General features: G+C 44.5%; 1 protein-coding gene across 1 annotated transcript in view; it reads right to left on the bottom strand.

The window, feature by feature from the left end:
- The window catches only part of ANTXRL (ANTXR like), a 64,313-nt gene that overhangs the window by 10,490 nt on the left and 39,514 nt on the right, over positions 1-14,309 (bottom strand). Inside the window, exon 17 of the mRNA XM_068399355.1 lies at positions 13,833-13,913. Within this exon, the coding sequence (XP_068255456.1) occupies positions 13,833-13,913 (81 nt within the window). The remainder of the gene's footprint in view (positions 1-13,832; positions 13,914-14,309) is intronic.

Raw genomic sequence — 14,309 nt, forward strand, 5'->3', positions numbered from 1 at the left:
TAAATGACAAAAGTGTTGTAGCAGAAACAGCTACACTGAGTATCCTAAAACAGCAACAGTATATGAAACTTGTTTAGCAGATGTATTTATGAATGAGGTAGATTATGGATACAATAATTTTATACAGAAAGAGCTGAACTGAGGTGGTACAGAGTTCCCACTATTCGAGTTCCCTGGGCAAGTGTCAGGACTAGCAGCTGGCTCCTGCGCTCCTCTTTGCGCATCAGCCTTTGCTAAAAGCTTCCTCACACTACGCTGCTTCATGCTGACTGTGCACTGAACATGTCACGGCTCATTAAAACCTTCATGGACTTCCTGGGAATTGCACTGATTACCCTGCAGCATACAGGCTAGAAATTAGTGAGCCGCTGAAACAGTTTGTCACGTAAAACCTAAGCCTGCCTGGTTTTCAGGCATATTCAAGTAACTTTTACTAACTCCTGCTCTTACATTTGGGACTCTCATATTGTTTTCCTGTTGAAAAATAAAGTATTGAAAATGTCAGAGGTTCCCATATCAGCAGTTTGGTGGCTGATCATGCTTTCAGGTCAATAAATATGTAATTTATAATTAATTTCCAATTATAATATTTAACAATTAAATTTGAATCATCATTAATTAAACTGTGGTTATTGCATTAATCATTAACAATTAATTTATTAACTTGTAATTAATTTTTGTATGTAGCCATTTTAAGTTATTAGGTCTCAAATCAAAACATTAAATATAATCAACAAAATAATTGTTTGCATAAGAATCTGATTCTTTAAATATCTTCCAGTTTAATAAGTCCTCTCTTGTCAATAAGAATTTTCTGGGGATCTGTTTGGCAGCTCAGCACTGATGCCTAAAATCCAAAACTATGAAGAGATAAGAGAAAATGGGGTTGACTGAAGAGAGGAGGATTTTAAAAGTAAGGTCCAGTAAAGTGGCAGTGTCCAACAATGAGAATGTAATTATTATTCTCTTTATTGTTGCTTTTAAAAAGGAGAATCAGTTCAGCCCATTCTTTATCCAGTGTATTATCTGGCCTCTTTATAAGTAAACTCATATCACGTCTGCTCCTTCCTTCTATGATGGATTTATTGGAGGGGAAGGAAATTACTGCATTGTAGATTTGAGTCACTCATACTGTAACAGCGAAGACCCTATAATGGCCTTAGGTACATCAGATAAATTCAAATCAAAAATTACAAAATGATGAATGCAAACGCGCAAGGATGATCCAAACAGCAGCAGCAAACTGTTTACAGCATAGCATGAGTGAGGTGGTGCTGCTCAGAGGTGTAACCTACTGGGCTCACCCAATGTGCTTCACACCGCAAAAGGAATTAAACTGACCTTTAAGGTGTGGGAGGTAACACAGCTTTAAACAGGACACATGTCCTGACCCAGGAAGGGGCAGGGATATTTAAAAGCAGCTGAGGCACATGCAGATCACAGAATCACACAGAACCAACCAGGTTGGAAGAGACCTCAGGGATCATCGAGTCCAACCGCTGCCCCTACACCACCCTGTCAACTAGACCATGGCACTAAGTGCCATGTCCAGTCTTTTCTTAAACACATCCAGAGATGGTGACTCCACCACCTCCCTGGGCAGCCCATTCCAATGTCTAATAACCCTTTCTGAAAAGAAATTCTTCCTGATGTCCAACCTGAACCTCCCCTGGCGAAGCTTGAGGCTGTGCCCTCTTGTCCTATCACTAGTTGCCTGGGAGAAGAGGCCAACTCCCACTTCACTACAACCTCCCTTCAGGTAGGTGTAGACTGCAATAAGGTCACCTCAGAGCCTCCTCTTCTCCAGGCTAAACAACCCCAGCTCCCTCAGCCGTTCCTCGTAGGTCAGACCCTCCAGACCCTTCACCAGCTTGGTCGCCCTCCTCTGGACTCGCTCCAACACCTCAACATCTTTCTTGAAGTGCGGGGCCCAGAACTGAACACAGTACTCAAGATGTGGCCTCACCAGTGCCGAGCACGGAGGGACGATCACTTCCCTAGACCGGCTGGCTACACTGTTCCTAATAGAGGCCAGGATGCCATTGGCCTTCTTGGCCACCTGGGCACACTGCTGGCTCATGTTTAGCCGGCTGTCGATCAGCACCCCCAGGTCTCTTTCCGCCGGGCCGCTTTCTAACCACTCTTCCCCCAGCCTGTAGAGCTGCATGGGGTTGTTGTGGCCGAAGTGTAAGACCTGGCACTTGTTCTTGTTGAACCTCATGCCGTTGGTCTCGGCCCATCTATCTAACCTGTCCAAATCCCTCTGAAGGGCCTTCCTACCCTCCAGCAGATTGACACTGCCACCCAGCTTGGTGTCATCTGCAAATTTACTGAGGGTTCACTCAATCCCTACGTCTAGATCATCTATAAAGATATTGAACAGCACCGGCCCCAGAACTGAGCCCTGGGGAACACCGCTAGTGACCGGCCGCCAGCTGGACTTTGCCCCATTCACCATCACTCTCTGGGCTCGGCCATCCAGCCAGTTTTTAACCCATTTAAGAGTCCACCCATCCAAGCCCCGGGCAGCCAGTTTGTCTAGGAGGATGCTGTGGGAGACAGTGTCGAATGCCTTACTGAAGTCTAGATAGACTACATCCACAGCCCTGCCCTCATCTACTAAGCGGGTCACTTTGTCATAGAAGGAGACCAGGTTGGTCGAGCAGGACCTGCCTTTCATGAATCCATGTTGGCTGGCCCCGATGCCCCGATTGTCCTGCAGTCCACAAAGACGCTCTTATAAGCAAATTTTGTGCATTTTCTCTTACTTTTTAGCAACCACACTAAACCACCCACAAGCCCCAGTCACTTGTTAAAGGTTAATCCCTGCTTCAGATATTCTGACACCCGAGTCACAAACAAGAAGACAGCTGCATATGGGCCGGGAGCAGAGCATACGGTGACAGTGAGACACAGCTAAGCAATGCCTTGGGCTACTGACACAGAGTAAAACCTGTTGCCTTAGCCGAGGCATGGCCCACATTGCTGCCCAGAAAACCCAGGCAAGAGCTGAGATGCCTGAGCCCCTCTCACAGAAGCAAAGGTGGACCAGCCTTGCTTTGTAAAGAGGCTGGGAGAAGAAATCCTTCAGAAGCTGCGTATGCCCTCAGACACCCTGGCTACTGGAGCCAAATAGCTGAGAAAGTAGGATTTATTGCGTGGAGAAGGGAGGAGAGAACACAGGAGCTGCTCTTTTGACATCAAGTGTGTGATAACCCCATCTGGGGGATCTACCAGGGGCCGAGGGAGGTAGGTTGCCAGGGCAAACTCACAAACACACCCATGGCATGCACTGCATGTAACAGCGGCAATAAAAGTCATCTTTTGGTTCACTTGCTGGCCAAGTCAAAAGTCAACAAGAACCAAAACTCTTCATTTTTCAGGTAAAAGAAATGTCAAAATAAGTTTCACTTGGGCTTGAAACACATATGTTGTTCAATTCAAAACATCTTTTCTTTGAGTTTCGGACATAAAAGATGTTTCAAAACAAAAATTGAAAATATTGAGACTATTTCAAAGGTATTTTTTCCACTTCAGCCAATTCCACTAATATGCAAAAATATTCACAGACCATCTAAAGAAGCAGTTTTTAGCCAAAACAAAGATAGTAAAGTGAAAAATGGTGTAGAGATCTACTAGGGAATTAAGATACAGATAGGAACTGTTTTGCAGTAAGATTAATAGTTGCAGTATCCCAGGCTACTGTAGCTTCTTTAATCAGAATACTGAGAGTTGAATACAATCAAGTACTGATAGGTTACCAAGACACGCACGTCTGCAGACACTGCTCCCTAGTTCACAGTCTCAATTGTGCATGGCACTGCTTGAAACCAGGGATGGGTCCTCTGGGAGCAGTCTATTTGGTTAGTTTGAAGACCAGTGCAGGAATATACTGAAGAGAAGTGGGCTATTTCCAATTTACCCCTGGACAAAGCAGTCAATAATGAGGAATCTGAGGGAGGAATAGCTCAGTCAGGGAAACTGGACTTTTATGCTAGGACCACGACCCTTCAGCAAAGTAAACTTTGTGCTGAACACATCCCCACCATCCAGCTCTCACATGCCTGATACCACTTTTCCAGCTTAGGCACACAAGGAAAGTGACATGGAGACATGGAGCAGGTAACACAGAGAACCCATCCCAGTATTGAAGACAAGGCTATTCTAATAATTTGTATCACGCTCCATTCAGCAGGGAGCTGCATGTTGTTTCCAGCCCTGCCTTAGCGGGAAAATGCAGCAATGGGCTACAGACATCTCCTGAAGAATGGCCAGAGTCACAAGATATCTTGCAGGAATGCACAAAACATCACATGTCTTGGACCTTGGTGAGGTTGTGGCTGAAGTAACGCACAGTGCAGATCCATAACAAAGCCTGTTGGTTCTGAGCCCTAAAAAAGCTGAAGTGGCAAAGGGAACAGAAAAGGATAGCACGGGGCATAAACAAAGTTAAGGTCTATCAGGCATACTTCATATTCACTACCAATCTCAAAGTATAGTCACGCCAGACCAAATCCCACCCAAACCTGAGAGAAATACCTTAACCCAAACTTGCACTCACGATGCACGATTTACTGCCTTCCTCTTTTCTGACAGCTTTTATGGATGAGGCTCCCAGAGTGGAGGAAGTGAGGAGAGCCACTGTCAGGTCATGTCATCTACCCAAGGCTATGCAGGAGCTTCGGGGAAAAAAAAAAAAAAAAAGTATTTACAAGTTCAGGACTCGTGACTCACATCCCTTGTTTTAACCACAGCACCACACATTTCCACACTTGAATGCTGACCAGACTAGAATGTGGTTCAAGAAAAAACACCAGTGGCTGGTTTGCAAAAGATTATTCTCCTTCCTTTGGCAGTTTCAGGGAAAAGGAGATTGCATTTGTCCATCACCTAGAATGGGGAGGGCTTTGGAGCATAGCAACAAGAGCAACAAACATTGCTGTGTGCAACAGGCTCAGCCTTGAGGTATTGGCATTGGCAGCTTGCTGGGAGGAGCAAATTAGGCCACAAAGGACCATAACTGGCCTTGCTCAAACTGTAATTAAGTGTCATCGTGCTTTCCAGGGTGAAGTATTTGATTGCCTCCTCAGGAGGAAGCTGGGATTATGGCATGCACAGAGGAAGAGCACAATGCTCTTTACTCGCCCAGGGTGTAGGATAATGCTGGAGACCCAGAGAGACTTCTGGTGAAAATAGTTATTATTTTTCCTTGCCTCAGCCAAGAACGTAAGATCCCGGCCCACCACACAAACAAGCTGCCTCTTTGTTTAGAGTCTGGAAACAGATACAAGTATCCCCAACCCATCTCTGGGTAACTGGCCCTTAAATGGCTCTGCTGCTACCTAGAGCAAGGAGATGGTAAGCCCACAGTTGCCAGATTTCTCTGTGCTTATCTCACAAGGATTTTCTTCTCCTGGGATGAGACTCATACAGTTCATTATCAGTGCTGGCATATTTACAAAGCACAGAAAACCCCTCCTTCCCCAAAAGCTCCTATGTTAAGTTGGATGGAAGAGCTACTTGGGACATAACCACCTTATTATTTCTAGGAATGAACACACCAGGGAAGCAACTCAGGTACCGAAGTCCTGACATTGAACATTCCTTCCCATTTCAGGTATGCTGTAGAGACCTAACACTCTATGCAAATATCTCTGCCATGTTTCCCCTGTGCAGCTTGACCAGTCTATCAAGTAGCAGCTCTGCATTTTGAAGTTACTCTTTTCCATGTGCACCCCATTGCCACCTCTCTTATACAAACTCTGTTATACACCCTGGTCTCAACTTCGCAGAGACAGTGGCCTCTCCTCCAGCAGCAGAATAAACCCAGGTACACCTCCTCTCCTTTTTCAAAGCTCTGCCCTACTTGGAGTGCCTGGCCTTTAGCATTGCAAGAAGTGACACTGCTCTTGGTAGACTTCACTTCAAAGTTTCTGTATATCCCACTCCTTAAAGTTATCAGCCAGTGAAGACTGAGGTGCCTACTTGGGTAATTACATTCCCTAGAAGAAACCCAAAAAGGAGGGGAAAAGAAGGGATATGTTCACCTGCAAAAAAAAAAAAAAAAGGCAGAAATCTTAAAACGCTGAAGAAACCACCAGTGTTGCTGCAAAGAATGCAAAGCACTTGCAGTCTTGTTGTTCCAGGAACAGTTCCTATCTGAGACTAAAACTGGCATATAAAACTGGAGGATTTTATTATTATCCTGATGTTTATGTTCAAAACAAGATTAAGTTAATCTTAAGATTTAACAGACATAGCTCATAAGCTCTTCAGGTTGTATAGTACTTTGTGTTACTTGTACAATGGCAGACACAGTGATTTGGGTTTTCTTCTGGTACCACAACATGAACCACAGTAGTTTATACGAGAACAGAGGCATCCAGAACTACAGCTCCTCTGTAGAAAGTAATACCTTTTGATTTTTAGTTATCACTCTGTACAATAACTTTAGTAAGAATAATGGTATTAATACATTATCTTACAGAGTGTTTCTTATTTCTAGAGCTCAAACACCTTCAGAAGAAGGTCACGGCATTACTCATTCTGCATATGTAGAAACAGATTCCTACGTAGTTACTAGAAGTATATAAGCAGAGTGCTAAGGAAGGCTGGGTAGGTTGATTTCTGGACTGTTACTCAACTCAGAAGACAATGAGGGATGCACCGCTCCCAGCAATCCAAATGAAACAAGTTAACATGGGGTTCAGCATTGATCCAGGGGTGCTGCCAAGAAACAAACAAACATATTGGCCACAGCATAACTGTTCATTTGCATGTGCAATTCGTGGATCTGCACATGCAGTCCTAGTAAGCAACTGCATGTGCATTTGTGTACTTGTCTTCCCAAAAAAGATGTACCTTCAGTTGTGGGCTTCCTCCTAAGCCCCAAGATAGTCACCTGACTCCAAGCCAGGCCTGCACAGCTTAGACACACTGTACTCTTAAATATGATTGTGGAGCATCAAATGAAGTGCTGCCCAGAAAACTGTGATAACGACACACAAGAGGCTATTGCCCCCAAGGCAGACATGTCCGGGTTGCAGTTAACAAGGGACTAAGTCACCAGTTCTTATCCCAAAGTCACATTCCATATAAAAAAAAATGATTTCCAAACTGAGTTCCAAAAACCGTGGAACTACCGCACAACAGAAGTGAAGGAACTTACATCAGCTACAGCAGGGGTCTCCGAAGTCACATTTCAGTGCCTTAACCACAAGGCCAATCCTTCTTCACCCCACTGTGTGCTAAGTGGCACCAGCCCTGGGATTCGTACACATCCTTCAGAAGAGCCTCTTGTGGTTGTTGCTACTGAGCAAGACTCTGGCTCCCAAAGACATGGACAGACCGCTACTTCCACCCGGGGGCAGACAGGCAGCATCTATCCCCAAAGCCTATTTGTGAATTCCTCTTCCACACCAGAAATAACATGATCCTGGCACAAGTAAGAGGTAATGCCAGTATGTGGGCTTCTTGCAGGACAAGAAGTTCTTTAGTCACTGATTATAATGTTTCCAGAACTGTGCATTAGGACATTGGTCCCACACCAGGGAGCTTTTTTCCCCCATGCCATGCCTGCTACAGCAGGGATGAACCTTACAAATACTGTTTTTTGCAGAAAAAGAAAAAAGAAGTAAAACAGGAGCTGCATGTGTCACATTTTCATTGAAACTGACAAAGTGAGATCCCGTGCTGTGGCAGGCGATGTCCCCGTCTCTTTAATTTTTCAGCAGCTTATGAAGGTAATTGGCTCCAGAAAGGTTAAGCAAAGGGAGAAAAGCCCAACAAACAGGCAGCAGTCGCTGATGAATACAGTTTGAAGGAGCCCAGTGATGCTTTTCCAGCACTCCCTGTAGCTCTGCCAATCACTGCTTGGGCAATTACAACACATCTCGAAGCAAGTGGCAGGGAAGCCAATTAAAGGCCATTACTCGGTCTTGAAAAGAAGTAATTAGAATGAGCTCCAAATAGCACTGGTATGTGGGCAGCTAGTGTGGAGTGACAGGCAGGTGCTGCCATCCCAGTGGGCTGCATTCAAACTGCTGACCACCTGTAGGTAGCAGCCAGAAAGTAATTACTAGTCATTAATAATCCATAGGTTTGGTGTCCCACCACTCATCTGAAGAGTCCCAAGTGCCTGGCAGGACTTAACTAAACCTTGCAGCTGAAAGCCAGGTAAATACTGTGTTCTCATGATTATTTTGCATTTGGGAAAACTAAGGCACAAAGATGTCATGGTCAGCATTACAAGGAATCACTCAAATTTTGAGTGTAATCAGGCCTTCTGAGCTGTAACAACCTATCAGCTTAAGAGTGATCACTTTGAAAGGGATGCGCAGAATAAGGAACCCAAATACTCCTGTTCTCACTTCAGAGGCTGGTGTTTAAAATTCCAGCTGCTGTGCCTCGTTCAAAGTCATGCAGTAACTCAATGGTGAGAACTTGAAAGGACCCAGAAGTCCTGGCTTCCAATATGACCAGCAGCTCATAGTTTGTGAAATTTCTGGCTGCACAGCAGGCTTTTTACCTTTAGTTTTATGGAATGAAGAAGGAAAAAAGGCTTTCAGCTTTTTGTACATCAGCCTGCTTCTAGCCCCCTTCCCCAGGAAAGGGCTTTGCATGTGCAAACCACAGGGTAGTACTGCTAAAGTATTGCTTTTTTCTCAGTAAAATCTCATGAGTATACAAGGGTGATGGCAAAATCCAGTCTACACGCTCACTCTCTGTTGCAGGTAATTTTCAGTGACAAAAATGAGATCACTTTCTAAAGCTTTAAAGTAAACAAGAGCAATTCTGCCAGGGGGAAAAATGTTGTCTTTATTTTAATTGAGGTTTTCGGTAAACCGAGTCTCTGAGAATTTCCTGTGACAGTTATGTGCTGAAATGCAAAATGGAATGGATTTGCTGAAAGCAGCAACTAAGCAGACCATTTGAAAGCAGCATCTCGCCTTACTCTCTGCACATATTGAGGCTTTTAATGTTTACTTGTTGGCACTGGTAACAGCCCCACTTTTGATTCATGAGGCCAAGGGGAAGAGCTTGAAAGTTGCCTTTTGCAGAGACTACTTACAACCTGCCCCACCAGCTACTGTGGTTTCTGTGAGATACTTCAAGATAGCCAGACATGAATATTTCCCAAACTCCAATCTTCATAGCAGCCCCCTGCAAGCTCAGAACCAAGCTCAGGAGGACATCAACACAGTGATGGGGAAGTCCTCAAGGCAGCTTGAGTATCTTGAGCAACACATTGCTCACCAGGCCATGTGGCCACTCTGACATGCTCCTTGTTGCTGGATGAGCAGTGTCCCCACCTCAGAGCAGTCAATCCCTTTCTTGGGACAAAAGAGTGACTGCTGGTCCTCTAAGCCCCAAATTTCTGTCAGAGGGAAGAATAGCAGCCCAGCTCTAAGGGATCCATCACTGCAGCAGCAGCACAAATGCCTATGAAGACTTTACCTTTGTACATTACTGCAAGGAAGAAAGCCCAGCAATCCGCAGCAGAGCTGCTAGCCCTTCTTCATCTCTTTGCTCCCCTGCTGATGCTGTCTGAGAACTCTGCAAAAAGCCATCCCACAAACAGCAGCCTATCTGCTAATGACGGGGTAGAGCTAAGTGTGTTTATTCCTTGCTGTCCCATCCTTGTGCAACAGAAGCTCCTGCTAGGGGTGACCTGCAGAAGTCAAGTGAGCAGGGTCCTGTGACCCTTTACTGAGGTACTTGCCAAGCTCATAAACAATTTCAGCAGTGGTGCCGTGACATGATCTTTAATGGAGACCAAGAGGAGGAGCTGTCTGCAGAGCCAAGCCAAACACCATGGGCACAGCTCCCAGGAGAAGGGGCATCAGAGCTTGTGCTTGGCTGGTTTTCTTTAAATAGGCAGCTCTGAAAAGCACCTGTGATTTTCACAGCCAAGTCCTACTAATACAATCCTGCCTAATACAGATGGGTCATCCATCCTGAGATCCTTTTCTTTATAAGTCTGTTGAAGGCATGAGCCAGGGCAGGGGAGATCTCAGAAGCCTCAGCCAGCTCTGCAGCGAGGCCATAACCCAGATAACCCAGGGCATGCTGCCACCAGCAGCTCAGTTCCTGCAGTGAGAGAGAAACAGGGCAAGGAGGCTGGTCACCAGCCCATCGCTCCCAGAGGGCAGGACTGCAGGGCAACATACTGTCTCATCAAGAGGAGGTGCAGGGAAACAAGGACTGAGAGAGAAACAAGGACTGAGAGAGACAGCAAGGAGAGGAAGAAACCACAGAAGGAAATGGAAGGGAATGTCTAGCACAGCAGCCCAAGGTGGGCACAGGTAAGGAAAAGGGCAGGTCGTTTGGCAAAGGCAACAAAATCATGATGAAGGAAGAAATGAGGATGGACGGACAGCAGCCCTGGCCACCCAGAGCAAAGGACAACAAAGTCCCTTGCAGCAGTCAGCCCTGTATTCCTGCACACATGCTTCAGCCTGAATTTCTACTGCAAGGCTCTCACACACACTCTGGAATGGGTTTCACCACATGAAGACTCAAAAAATACAAACAGTGCCATTTTTAGCTTCACTTCATGATGGGAGTAGGGGAGAAGTCATGATTTAAAAACCTGGGGTAGAAATGCTGCCTTCACTGTATGATTTGCACAGCCGAAGAGTAGAGGGCTGTGTTGTGGGGGAAGATGCTGAACAGCTCTGAAATTGTCTAACAGACTTTTGCTTCTCTGGGACAAAACTAGATACATTGGTGAATATACCAAAAACATTAACATATTTTGTTTTCTACCAAAACTATTACAGAAAGATTTTTTCTACAAGTATTTTTCAGATTTTTTGGGAGAAAAGCTCCCAAACCACAGTACTCATTTTCAAATGATGAAAGAAATTACACTTTTCAAAAGAGTTTTTAAAGAATGTTTTCATGTCAAAAATTATTCTTTGTCATCTTCCCCCTGTCCCAAAAGCCTTATGAAAAATATTTTTCTCTCTGTACTGTGGATGTTCTCTTCTCTATAATTAGTATTTTCATTATGCAGAAAAAAGTGGTTTGCTATAATTTTTCCCAGTGGGTGCAAAAAGCAAACATATGTCCAACTGAAGCAATAAAAATGGAAAATGAAACCTGTTGGTTTTTTTTTTTTTTCAATGGAGGTAAACTGTGAAACAGAAATTTGGAAAACGTAACTTCAGTGAGTTATCTTGTTCCAGTGGGAAACAACCTATATCTCTGGTAATCCCTGAAAACTTAAAGATGATAATTTGACTGATTCTGGGAAATCCTGGGATAAGAATTTTCTGAGTTATGAATCCAAATATTGCTCCCAAAACAGTTAAATTGTGTGCCTTTTGCCTTCTGAGCTCTAAGTTTCTCTGAACAACCAAGAGAACTATGAAATTACCTTAAAACGAAACAAAAAAAGGCAAACAAAAAAACCCCACAGAACTCTTCCCCTGCCCCCTCAAAACCCCACAGAGCAAAGCAACCCCCCTCTCCAAGATCACCACACAATCACTGGCCTCTGGATGGTGCAGTCTGGAAGAACACCATGCACCGAGGCACGTCAGGCTGTACTTTCATGTCTACCCGACAGCAAACCAAAATCCATTGACTGCCGTCAGCACACCTGGACAGGAATGACCTTGTCCCTGAGTGAGCTGGGTTGAGCGGAGCTGTGGGTTGCTCCTGGGGCTGCCGGGCTCCTCCAGCTCTGCACAGCCAGAGTACCAGGCCCTCCATGCTGCCAGTCACTCATAGCACTGACTTGATCTCCCCGTTCTTCAGCCACAAAGTGTGTACATGCATGTGTATACTCATATATACTTAAGTGTACATACATGTATATTTATATACTTCCTGTCCACCAAAAGCCTAACTCACAAGGAGACAATTCTCCATTGAGGGATTGCTACTGGAAAAGTCAGTCAAACAATAAATAATAACCTTGCTCTTTTCTGTGCTAGCTTTCTCCATGAAATACAGGCCTGTGATGTCCTTTTTTTTTTTTTTTTAAACAGCAGAAGGATGTCTAGTCATTTTCTTGTTTTGCTTTCAATATTCTTCAGCTTTAGTTAATTTCACAGGCCAGGGAACAGAGATGATCCTATTCTTCCACCAAATCTGGCTCAATAGGATTCTTTCCACCCTATTTCCCAGATGTATGCTTGATTTTTCTAACGTTCTCCCTGATACAATAATCCTTCAGCTCGCTCTGTTTTACATTGCCTCTTTTGAGCCCCTTGTCCTCCCCGCAGCAGAGCTGGAAGGCAAGGAACTGAGGATCCCTGTTCGGAGCCAGCCCCCTGCATGTTTCTTGACGGCGCAGGCTAACAGAAGCTCTGTTGTGCTCTGCACTGATAGAAATGTACCAACCGAGGGAGTGAAAGGCAGAGGATAGATTCATACTATACAATGTTAGTGCTATCAAAATACAGCTGGGCCTAAAGAGCCTATTCAGAAGCTCTAGATCGTGCTTAAAAAGTAAATAAGGTGTCTCGAGCACAGCTGCCTTGAAAATGCAGCTTAGTGAAACAGTTAAGACCATTTTACAAAGTAGCATATGAAGAAGAGTTTGTTCTCTTAGTTTCCTTATGCATCAAAAGAAAAATGGAAGAGGCTAAGCTTCAAATACTGAAGCTGCATGTTTGGTTAATAATGAGGCAAATGCCATAATGATATTTTGCCAAAAGCCAGAGGGATGCAACTTATTTGCCCTAGATGATGCAAATTAGGGCTACTTTTAAAGTCTGTTATTAGGTGTGAAAGTCATCCAGGCAAACAAGCCCAGTACAAGGGCCTCCGCACCACTCCTAGTCCAGAAAAGCACTGTATGGGCCCTACTGCTGTAACTCTATAACCCCTTCCTCTGAAAGCAAAGGTGATGAAATGTATGGACTCTGGCCAGAGAAGGGGCACAGAGGGGAGAAAGATGCTGTCGTCTCTGCTCAGTCCTCATGTTTCAAAGTGCCACCGCAGAAAGCCAAATCTGAAGGTGCAGCAGCACTCAATTCTTATGGAGTTGTCCCCCCAGAATAACAAGATAGAGACAACCGTAACAGTGCCACGCTCTCACAGGGAAATTGTGAGAGCTCTGAACTAAGCTATTGCAAGTGACCCAGGGGCAACAGACAGACATCTCTGTGGCTCTGAAAGGCACAAACTCCCTGCTTCCTCCCAGGAGCAATCTACTCCTGACCTACGTTTGGCCAATAGACTTTATCAAGGCAGGAGATACTCTCTGCCTACATATAGGATATGACAGAGAAATGTGTTTTTGCACTGAATTCGACAGAAACTTTATTCTCCATTAACTTTGCTATAATTTGTTTCTTCATCACCTGCACAATTCATACTTTCTCTCATTAATCAGTTAACGGTTATTAAATCTGAGAAGCATTTTTATGAAGTTAGGTAGGAAGGATAATTACTGTTGTAGAACGACTACTGCGTATTAAACTCAAAACAAGCAGTCCCCCGGAACCCACAAATAAAGAACCTGTCCTTTGACTTCAACATGTGTCCCCAGAAAAAAGGGCTAAGAACTGAATGGCTGAAAAAGGTTTCATATACTACGGTGGCCGGCCAGCTTCTTCCTCAGTCTGCTCAAATCATCACAGTGGAGACATTGCTGTTGACCTTTCAGGGCAATACTTTTAAACAGATGCCACGGCAAACATTTTAGCTCATTTTGAAATCTCTGGTTCTTGTGACAAATTTTCAGCCTCAGGGTAACGTGAAAAGAGACAAGCTCACCAAAAAAAATGAGAGAAAAAAAAAGATGGGGTGATTGGAATGGAAGAGCATTGCTGCTGCTATAAGAGAAATGACATGCCAATGTGTTTGTGACACCTTACCTTATCCCCTGGCTGTGGTCTCATAAGAGAAACTTGATCATAGCCTCGTCGAACCAAAGCCCACAGTGCATCAAGTTTGCCCTGGGATTAAAAAAAAGAAAGACATGACCAAGAAATTTGGGGAAAACAGCATGAGATTAAACTACAGGTGAGTTGATCCAGCCTTTCTGTATTAAACTGCCCAAACATTGCTCCTGTGCCCTTGCCCTCTGTATACAGCTTATCTGGACAGCTAGAAAAGAGACCTCACTGGGGTAACATGTATGTGATATGCAATGGGCCAAATTCAGCCTGCTCAAAACTCACTGAGGATGACTGTAGTTTAACGTGAACAAATCCCCTAAGAGGCACAATCAGACAGGCGTTATGTTAACAAAAGGCAGAACAAAAAAAGTACTGTACTGATGGGAGGTGAGCTGGATCATGGACAAACAGCCACAAGACTACCTACCTAGGCAGGCTTTAAAATTCAAGCAC

This window comes from Nyctibius grandis, chromosome 4, assembly GCF_013368605.1.
Source record: "Nyctibius grandis isolate bNycGra1 chromosome 4, bNycGra1.pri, whole genome shotgun sequence".
NCBI classification, from domain to species: domain Eukaryota; kingdom Metazoa; phylum Chordata; class Aves; order Nyctibiiformes; family Nyctibiidae; genus Nyctibius; species Nyctibius grandis.